Here is a 10,818-nt window from a genome sequence, read left to right as displayed (position 1 = left end):
CAAAAAAAAAAAAAAAAAAAAAGAATATTACTGTAATTGATTCAATGCTGTAGAACTCAAATAGATTGTGTGTGTGTGTGTGTGTGTGTGTACTCCCTGATAAGGAAAAATATCTGATACTTGTACAGGTAAAAACTTTTAGGAATAGATAATCCTTAAGATCAGCGGTTCTCAACCTGTGGGTCATGAACCACAGGAACTGTATTAAAGGGCTGCAGCATCAGGAAGGTTGAGAACCACTGTTCAAGATTTTACCAATTAATTCTGCACACAGGGCCTCTCGCTGGAGTCCTAGGGAAGATGTTGGAGTGGGGGGGGGGTGTCCTTGACTGAAGACAAAGGAGCTTTGTAAGAATTAAAAACAGTCCCATGTGGGCGGCGCCTGTGGCTCAAAGGAGTAGGGCACTGGTCCTGTATGCTGGAGGTGGTGGGTTCTAACCCAGCCCCAGCCAAAAACTGCAAAAAAAAAGTCCCACCTTCAACAACTGGGACCACTACACAGTCCCCCACCTGCATCCTGGTGAACCCTAGTCCATCTCCTGAAACCAAAAGCAGCCAAAAGGTTCAGTGCTGCTACTGGGCCCCCACAACTTTGCCCTCAGGAATACTGCAAGAAAGGGTATACACCAAAAAAAACTGCAAAAAAATAAATAAATTGAAAAAAAAGGGGCGGTGCCTGTGGCTCAAAGGAGTAGGGCGTGGGCCCCATATACCAGAGGTGGTCGGTTCAAACCCAGCCCCAGCCAAAAACTGCAACAACAAAAAAAAAGGGTGTACATACCACCCCACCACATCAATGAAGAGCCAAGGGTCCATGAAAAGAAACACCATACTGATGAGAAGCCAACCACCTTGGTGACACCTCACCCACTTTGAATCATTCAGCCATGTGAATGGGCACTGTCAAGCCAGATCTGCCTGATCACCCGGCATGCCTGATACAGAACAGAGTGTAGGCAAAGGAACACTCATGAAAGTGATCCCAAGGATGTCCTCGTGGATGAGCTGGGAGGTGAATTCTGTTGAGAAGATGGACCTAGAATAAGAAACATCTAAGCACCTGCTGAAGGCTCAGGACAACAAAAGGTGGAGGACCCAGGATGAGTGGCAGCTCACGCAGGAGAAATCACTCCCCACTGCCTGGTGAAGGCGCATTAGGGAAGAAGAGCCAAATGGTTCCCCCCAAAGGCCGCAGTGGGACTGTAACCCACTGTCCCTACACTGTGCTCTGCTTCTCAAAACTTGGACCAGGGGAGAGTCCATGTATGACCCTTCAAGGAAAAGGGGAATGGACACAGCATCCCCTTCCTTCACATCTATCTACAGGTCCCCTGAACCCAGAGAAAAGCTTGCTTATGAGGTTTCTGTTGCCCACGGGAATGCAGTCCTTTTCTGTTAGGAAAAGTGACCCCTTCCGTTGGGAGGTTAAGTCCCACACCCGCTGGACCGAACCGGCCCCCAACTCTCCCAGGCCTCCCCAAACCCAAAATGGAACCTCCAGGAAAAGACTTCTCCCCAGGCCACACAGCCCAGCGGGATCCCAGGCGGGGTCTCACTGTGGACAGCAGACTGGACCCCAGCTGGGTCCCGCCCCCGCGCCACCTGGGGGCCGCAGGTCGGACTCCTCCCACCAGACAGCAGGTGCAAAGAGCAGACTCTCACACACATACACGACTCACACACACACCTCATACACAAACACACAACTCACACAAACTCACACCTTACACACAAACAGGCATAACTCACACACACACCTCACACACAAACATGGCTCACACACAGCTCACACACAAACATGGCTCACAGACAACTTACACAAACTCACACACACAAACTCACCCACAAACACCTTCCACACAAACAGGCATAACTCATACACACACCTCACACACAAACATGGCTCACACACAACTCACACACAAACATGACACACACAGCTTACACAAACTCACACACACAAACTCACCCACAAACACACACCTTCCACACAAACAGGCATAACTCACACACACATCTCACACACAAACATGCCTCACAAACACACACACACATCTCACACACAAACAACTCACACCACACAAACACACACAACTCACATAAACACAACTCACACACACACCTCATAAACATACACAAAAAACAACTCACACAAAGACCTCACACAACTCACACCTCTCACACAAACACACACAACTCTCTCACACACACTTCCGCTGCACGTCGGGCACACACTCGCACCCAGCGGCTCGGGAGGTCGCGGTCTGGGAGCGGACCGGCCCTGGAGGTCGCAGGGCCCACGAGGCTGGGGGAGACTCACATCCACCCACTAGGGGCCTGAGGCAGCCGTGGATCCCGCGGTGCGTCCGGTGACTCCCGCGGCGGTTTCTTCAGCCCGGTCGTTTCTCCTCCACTCCTGGGACTCCGGCCCATCCTCTCTGGCCACTTGATAGGGCGGACCAGAGCACCGCGAGGCCTGGCCACCGGCTCTCCCGCTCTCCAATTGCCCCGGGGCGCCGTCCAGAGGTAACTGGAACTGTCACTGGGACGGCATGTGTGGCAGGCGTGGCGCGCATGCGTAGTGGGTCTGCAGGACTCCCGGAAGTCAGGTTGGGGCAGCCAAGTGACCTCGCAGGGGGCGGGGTTTGGGGAGGGAGCAAGAGACTGTGCCGGGGACCCAGGCCCAGACCCCAACATCCTGTCCTCAGGACCCCTTGGAGCCCAGCTCTTGATCTCTTCTTGGTGGAGGCCCAGCTTGAAGTCGAGGGAAGAACCGTCGGTGTCCCCTTGGGATCTCATTTTGGGCTGGATGGTGTGAACAGGAATGTGTTTACATGGCAGTGGGGATGAAACCTGGCTAGGGGATATGGGTTTGTTGGGGCATCCTGGTTTTTAGAGTCCCCAGGCTGAAAATTCACTGACCGTTGCTCGTGTCCACTGCCTCCTTCAGACGTGGGCTTCCCGGGTCTGCCCCTGTTACTCCACACTAGGAGATCTTGCTTGTCTCCACCACTGCTCAGCCAAGGTGGAAACATACACGTAGGCAGATCCAAGAGATTGCACAGGTAACCACAGGTGGGTCACTAGCGATCATGGGAGCTCACAAGGGCAGGCAGAGCACAGCAGGTGTTTCAGAAGCAGGACTGGGTTACCCCGGACTGACAGGGACCAGTGGTCTGCTTCCAGGGGCCAAGAAGGGCCCCAAGAAAGTCAAGGAGAAGCAAAGCACACCTGGGCCACACAGAGCCTCTTGCTGGAGTCCTAGGGAAGATGGGGGGGGTGTCTTGACTGAAGACAAAAGAGCTCTCTGAGTAGTGAAAATAGTCCCACTTTCAACTGGGACCACTACACAGTGCCCTACCTGCACCCCCACATACTCTAGTCCTTTATCTCCTGAAAGCAAAAGTAGCCTAAGGGTTCAGTGCCGCTCCTGGGACTCACGTACTTGTCCCCAGGAACACTGCAAGAAAGGGGATACAAACCCCCCACATCAATGAAGAGCCAAGTGTTCATGAAAGGAAACACCACACTGATGAGAAGCCAAAGGCCCACCACCTTGGGCCACACCTCACCTGATGTGACTCATGTAGCCATATGAATGGGCTCTGTGACCCAGGGTCCCTGTGGCAGGCACAAGGCATGCAAACCAGATATGACTGAAGACCCCACATGCCTTGTATAGAATAGAGAATAGGTAATCCCTAGAAAGGGATCCTCAGAATATCATCCTCCATGAGCTGGGATATGTATTCTGTTGAGAAGATAGACCCAGAAGAAGAAAGGTCTACCCTGTTTCCAAGACTCATGATAACAAAAGATGGGAGGAGCTAGAATAGATGTCATCCCAGACAAGAGTAATCATCCACCCACTGTCCCTTGAACATGGATGAGGTTAGGTTAGCAAAATGGGTGATATGGCCCTAATGACCTAAGTTTGATTGAGACATACATTTTGAAAGATAAATGCAAGCCAGTCATGGTGGTTCATGCCTATAATCCTGGCACTCTGAGAGGTTGAGGTGGGTGGATTGCTGGAGCTCATGAGTTTGAGACCAGCCTGAGCAAAAAATGAGACCCTCATCTCTACTAAAAATAGAAAAACTGAGGCAAGAGGATCACTTAAGCCCAAGAGTTGGAGGTTGTGGCTCAATGCCTGTAGCTCAAGGGTACCAGCCACATACACTGGAGCTGGCAGGATTGAATCCAGCCCCAGCCCACCAAACAACAATGACAACTACAACCAAAAAATAGCTGGATGTTGTGGCAGGCATTTGTAGTCTACTTGGGAGTCTGAGATAAGAGAATCGCTTGAGCCCAACAAGAGTCTGAGGTTGCTGTGAGCTGTGATGCCACAGCACTCTACTCAGGGCAACAGCTTGAGACTCTGTCAAAAAAAAAAAAAAAGAGAGAGAGAAAAGAAAAGGAAAGGAAAGAAAGATTAATGTAACATTAAAACACACTCACCCACACTTACCAAATACTCCTCATGCGCACTTGCCAAACTGGGAATCTACCCAATCAAAATAAAAGCTATTAAGTTCATTGCATGGTCCTTTCAGTTGAAAAGGTAGAAACCACCTGTCTGTAGGAGGGAATGGCTTTAAATACTAATATACATCCCATTCTAGAAATATATATTTTTTTCTTGAGACAGAGTCTTACTTTGTCGCCCTTGATAAAGTGCAAAGGCCACAATGTGCCAAGGCACCACCACAATGCCCAGCTATTTTTAGAGATGGGGTCTCGCTCTGGCTCAGGCTGGTCTCCAACTCCTAAGTTCAGGCAAACTACCCACCTCAGCCTGCCGAAGTGCTAGGATTATAGGTATGAGCCAGAGTGCCCGGCCTCCATTCTAGAAATATTCTAAAGGTTTGAAAAAGATGAGTTTTTGTACTGATGTGGAAAGGCGGTCATGATTATTTTTTACATGAAAGGGCAAGTATCTGTGAAATATCACTATGGGGGTAAAACCTCCTCCCTACCTATGCTATACACCCTTTCCAAACACAGGTTATTTAAGCACAAAGAAAAGAGCAATACACAGAGATTTGTGGGAGAGGAAGAGACTATTTTCATTTTATTCCTGCTATGCTTCACTGGTTTCAGTGAAAACGTGTTATATGATTTCAGATAATTTATTCCCAATAGTGGTTAATACAGTGACTTAGAAACATTAAGGTCAGAGAAAATTTTAACCTTTAGTTTTCCATTTTCCCAGTTGAAATAGAACATTTAATTTTCAAGGATTACTGATATAAATCAATACTAATGAAATACAATTTCATTACCTTTTCCCCAAAGGAAACAGAGACAATATATATCCCCCACAATAATTTTAAGACGGAAGGCTAGGATGGGGAGGGAGGAGAGAAAACCTTACCGGCTTCTCATTGGTATGAAGTGTCTGATGTATATTAAGTTGTAAGCCATGATTAAAGGTCTTTCTACATTCATAAGGTTTCTTTCCAGAATGAATTCTTTGATGATGTGAGAAGCTTGAATGATAGCTAAAGGCTTTCCCACATTCCTTACATTCATAGGGCTTCTCACCAGTATGAATTCTCTGATGCTGAGTAAGGTGTGAATGAAGTCTAAAGGCCTTACCACATATCATACATTCATGAGGTTTCTCACCAGTATGAATTCTCTGGTGTCTCTTGAGGTGTGAACACTGCCTAAAAGTCTTTCCACATTCCTTACACTCATAGGGTTTCTCACCAGTATGAACTCTCTGATGTAGGGTAAGTTGTAAGCCATCACAAAAAGCCTTTCCACATTCATCACATTCATAAGGTTTCTGGCCAGAATGAATTTTCTGATGGTGAGAGAAGCTTGAGTGATAGCTAAAGGCCTTTCCACATTCCCCACATTCATATGGTTTCTCACCAGTATGGATTCTTTGATGTATGGTAAGATGTGATCGATGCCTGAAAGTCTTTCCACATTCTTTGCACTTATAGGGTTTCTCACCAGTATGGAGTCGCAAATGTTCAGTAAGTTGAAAGCCACGAATAAAAGCTTTTCCACACTGCTTACATTCATAGGGTTTTTCACCAGTATGAAGTCTCTGATGTTGAGTAAGTTGTGATCGTTGTCTAAAGGCCTTCCCACATTCCTTACATTCATAAGGTTTCTCACCAGTGTGAATCCTTCCATGCAGAGTAAGTTCAGAGCCATAATTAAAGGCCTTTCCACATTCTTTACATTCATAGCGTTTTTCACCATTACGAATCCTCAGGTGTTGTTTAAGTTTTGAGCAATGAATAAATGCCTTCCAACATTCCTTACATCCATTGCATTTATCAGCATTTTGAATTCTCTGTTTAATTAGGAATGTTGTATTAATTTCTGTGCATTCCTTACATTCAGAAAGTTCTTTAGAATGAGTTTTTTCATGATGATTAAAGAATAAATGGTAATTGAAGTTTGTCCTACAATTTTTACATTCGGAGATTTTCTCTCTATGATAAAGTTCTTGAGTGAGTAAGGTATGTTGGTTAAAAATGGGCCTATTTTCATGACTGATCATAAATTGCCTGAAATAACCCTCCTGTTGTGCCTGTTGTTGCTCAAAATGACATCTGTACCCCCAAATGTCTCTGAAAATGGGTCTCTCAGGACTATGGCTTTTAAATGGTTCCATGCTAACCCTTTCAGATGATTCTGTTTCAGAAATATCCCTTTTTGGAGATAACTTCTTGAGGTCATTTCTTGATGTCAAGACTGAAAGGTAAGAAATATATTTTAATTTACGGTTGTCTGTACAAGAGAAATAAAATATCTGTGGCAGCAATGAGAAAACTGAAAATAATTCACATAAAAAATTAAAGGCTTAGCTACTTTTTTTTTTTTTTTGAGACAGTCTCACTTGTCACCCTTGGTAGAGTGCTGTGGTGTCACAGCTCACAGCAACCTCAAATTCCCAGGCTTAAGTAATTCTCTTGCCTCAGCCTCCCTAGTAGCTGGGAATACAGGCACCTACCACAACGCCTGGGGGATTTTTTGTTTTTTGTTTTTTTAGAGACAGAGTCTCACTCTTTCTTAGGCTGGTCTCAAACTTGTGAGCTTAGGCAATCCACCCACCTGGGCCTCCCAAGTGCTGGGATTACAGGTGTGAGCCACTTAACCTGGCCTAAGGCTTAGCTCTTAAGAAACAAAAGGTTGCACAGGGAAGTAAGAGCTCTTCAGAAAAAGAGGAGAGTTAATTCAGGAAATAAGTGAACTCAATGATGCTGAAATTTTGATATGTCTCTGAATCCACTTGGGAGTATGTTGCGATTATGGACGTTTTGGAAACATTCTAGATCAACTCAATAAGAATCTAAGATTAGAGTTGGTCTTAGAATGAGATCAACTTAATCAGAGTCCACAAGAATCTGTATACTTAACACTTTCTATCAGGCCAAAAGCTTATGTGGGGTTGGTGCCTATAGCTCAGTGGTTAAGGCACCAACCACATACACCAGAGCCGGTGGGTTCAAACCCAGCCTAAGCCTCCCAGACAACAATGACAACTACAACCAAAAAATAGCCAAGCAGGCACCTGCTGTCCCAGCGACTCATGAGGCTGAGGCAAGAGAATCGCTTAAGCCCAAGAGTTTGAGGTTGCTGTGAGATGTGATGCCACAGCACTCTACCAAGGGCAACATAGTGAGACTCTGTCTCACCAAAAAAAAAAGAAAGCTTATGTAGAAGCCTGTTAGTTGTTCCCAAATATCTATTTTCCCCGTCCTTTACATCCTTTATTCCAATTAAACCCATGGCTTTTAGTTGAGAATAAAGCTGCTCAATATAAACACTTTATTTCCCAAGCTCCTTTGCAGCTGGGTATACTATGTAACTACCTAAAGAAACATACAAGTATTATGTAACAGCTTCTGAGAACTTTCCTTAAGAGACAGGTGGTCTAAGCCCCTATATGGCTTATCCTCTCTCTCCCTCACCAACGCTGAGGACAATGTGGGCTTGGCGTCATGTCTGTCACATGGTGGCTTTACAGACCAGAGATACTTTTCCAGATTGGACATTAATGCAAGAGAGCATTATACTTCTATCCCTAGGTCATAGATATTACATTAAAAATGGAAAAGAAAAATAAATTAAAAATTAAACTTGTATAGTTTCAACCACTATTATTTTGTTTGTCACAAACAGCCTAACTTATCTCCACACTAATACAACTTCACATTGAGCTGAAATTTTATAAATCCAACTCCTTACCATGAAAATACAAGCACTCTGCTTACCAATAAGATTTCCCTTTTCTTCATGATGCTATAACCATCTTAACCTTCTTTCAACACCTAGGACATGCCAAAACCTTCCCCATCTCTTGATTAGATTTTTTTGTATGGCTGGCTTCATTTCAGATTAAATGTCACTTCTGGCTCAGCGCCTCTGGCTCAAGTGGCTAAGGCGCCAGCCACATACACCTAAGGTGGCGGGTTTGAATCCAGCCCAGGCCTGCCAAACAACAATGACAGCTGCAACCAAAAAAATAGCCAGGCATTGTGGTGGGCGCCTGTGGTCTCAGCTACTTGGGAGGCTGAGGCAGGAGACTTGCTTGAGCCCAGGAGTTGGAGGCTGCTGTGAGCTGTGATGCCACAGCACTCTACCCAGGGGGATAGCTTGAGGCTCTGTCTCAAAAAATAAAAAATGTCACTCCCTCAAAATTGTATTTGCAATAATATTATCTTGTTAAATCCTTGCCTTAAGTACTACTGGGATTATATAATTATTGATTATTAATCCTTTTAATGTTTATTTTCTTACCCCTAAGGTACTCAATGGTGAAAAACCATAAAACCAATCTTTATGATATAAGCAATAAGCGTTCCATAATTAATTGATAAATAAATTGAGTAAAAGAAATGGAATTCAGATATACAAAGTTTAAAACAGCTGAGAATCATAATTTAAAAGCTTTTATTATAACTACCAAACATATTTCCATGTTTCTACTCATTCCTACATCTACTGAAGTGATTTTATACATAAAGAAATATATAAATAAACCACATAGTTTTTTAATAAACCATATGCTTGATTATCTGTAACAAACTGCTCCAACTGAGTGGCTGGGCATTCCTTACTTGGTGTTTCTCCAGTGGTAGCCACATACTGTTCAGGCTTTTCTTTCTTCTTCTTTTTTTTTTTTTTTTGTAGAGACAGAGTCTCACTTTATTGTCATCAGTAGAGTTCTGTAGTGTCACAGCTCACAGCAACCTCCAGTTCTTGGGCTTGGGCAATTCTCTTGCCTCAGCCTCCTGAGTAGCTGGGACTACAGGCGCCTGCCACAGTGCCCGGCTATTTTTTGTTGTTTTTGCAGTTTGACCGGGGCCTGGTTGGAAGCTGCCAGTCTCAGTATATGGGGCTGGTGCTATACTCACTGAGACACAGGTACTGCCGTGTTCAGGCTTTTCAATAACTTCCTCACTCATATGTCTGGGGCATGGTCTGAGAAAATACTGGAATTCTTGGCCCTATCTTTATGTGGTTTCTTTATATGGTATGGTCTGTCCAGCACAGCTGTTTCAAGGTAAGAGATACCCTTTCATTTGACAGTTCAAAGCTCCAAAAGCAGGTGGAGAGATAAAGGAGGGAAGAAGGGAATATAAGCAAATGCTAGATGGTAGTTTTATGACCTGGCCTCAGAAATAACTCAGTGTCTCTTCTGCCACATCCTATTGGTTAGAAGCAAGTTACTAAGGGCTTTCCCATTTTCAAAGGAGGAAAGTTAGCCTCTATTCTTTTGGGGGAGGACTCACAGAATTTGTAGATGTGATTGAAAACAACCCTAGAATTCACACACATATGTAAATGTACAGAGGTATAAATATACACACATAGACAAACTTTCCTCCTTGCAGAAGACTTTTTTTACTATGTGAACATGCCTGTCAAATCACTACTTAACCAAGAAATAGAACATAACCAGAAAACCAGAAGCCCTCCTTAAGCACCTTCCCAGTCATTACCCATCAATCAAAGGTAAGCACTATCAGGCCTTCTGATTTTGCCTGCTTCTGAATTTCAAATGTTTGGAATCATACAGTGTTATGGTGTCCAACCCCTGGGCTGTGGACCTGTGCCAGTCTATAGCCCCAGAGCTCCACATCTCCCCTGCCCTCTCACTAACCCATCCATGGAAAAACTGTCTTCCATGAAACTTAGGAACCTTAGGCCACACAGCTGGAGGTAAGCAGCGGGTGAGCAAAGCTTCATCTATTTGAATCTATATTACAGCTGCAGCCACTCCCCACCACTCACTCCATCACCACCTGAGCCCCACCTCACATCTCTGATCACCCCCACCTTCCCTGCCTTCCCCACTCTGGTCCACCAAAAAATTGTCTTCCATGAAACCAGTCCCTGGTGCCAAAAAGACCGGGTACCACTGAAGTAGCATATACTTTTTTCTCCAGCTTTTCATCTAATACGGTTTGTGAGGTTTGTCCATAATAGTACATACAGCAGTAGTTTACTCATTTCATTACTTTCTAGCAGTACTGCTCTGAGCAGCTACTCTGAGGGTACCTGAGACTCCTTCAGGAAGTGTATGAAGCCAAAGCTATTTTCAGATGAATCCTAAGACATTATTTGCCTTTTCCACTCATTCTCTCACCAGTGTACAAGGGAGTTTCTGAGAGACTCTTGGAAGTGTGACATCACACTCTGAAATCTAATAAAGTGTGTGATTATTTATTTTTGTGTGTTCTAAAAGTTTCTAAAGTAGGTTTAGGGAATAAATGTGTACTTTCAGAGATTAGTTCATTCTGTTATAAGTACTTCTACTGTGCTTTTTTTTTTTTTTTTTTT

General features: G+C 44.6%; 1 protein-coding gene across 1 annotated transcript in view; it reads right to left on the bottom strand.

The window, feature by feature from the left end:
• Positions 1–5,314: 5,314 nt before the first annotated feature.
• ZNF461 (zinc finger protein 461) overlaps positions 5,315–10,818 on the bottom strand; it is a 20,556-nt gene continuing 15,052 nt past the window's right edge. The window contains 2 exon segments of the mRNA XM_012809198.2: positions 5,315–6,762; positions 6,765–6,781. Of these exon segments, the coding sequence (XP_012664652.2) occupies positions 5,336–6,762; positions 6,765–6,781 (1,444 nt within the window). The 3' untranslated portion in view covers positions 5,315–5,335.

This window comes from Otolemur garnettii, unplaced genomic scaffold, assembly GCF_000181295.1.
Source record: "Otolemur garnettii isolate 467f Iridium unplaced genomic scaffold, OtoGar3 scaffold00100, whole genome shotgun sequence".
Taxonomy (NCBI): Eukaryota; Metazoa; Chordata; class Mammalia; order Primates; family Galagidae; genus Otolemur; species Otolemur garnettii.
This window is presented reverse-complemented; position numbering and strand designations above follow the sequence as displayed.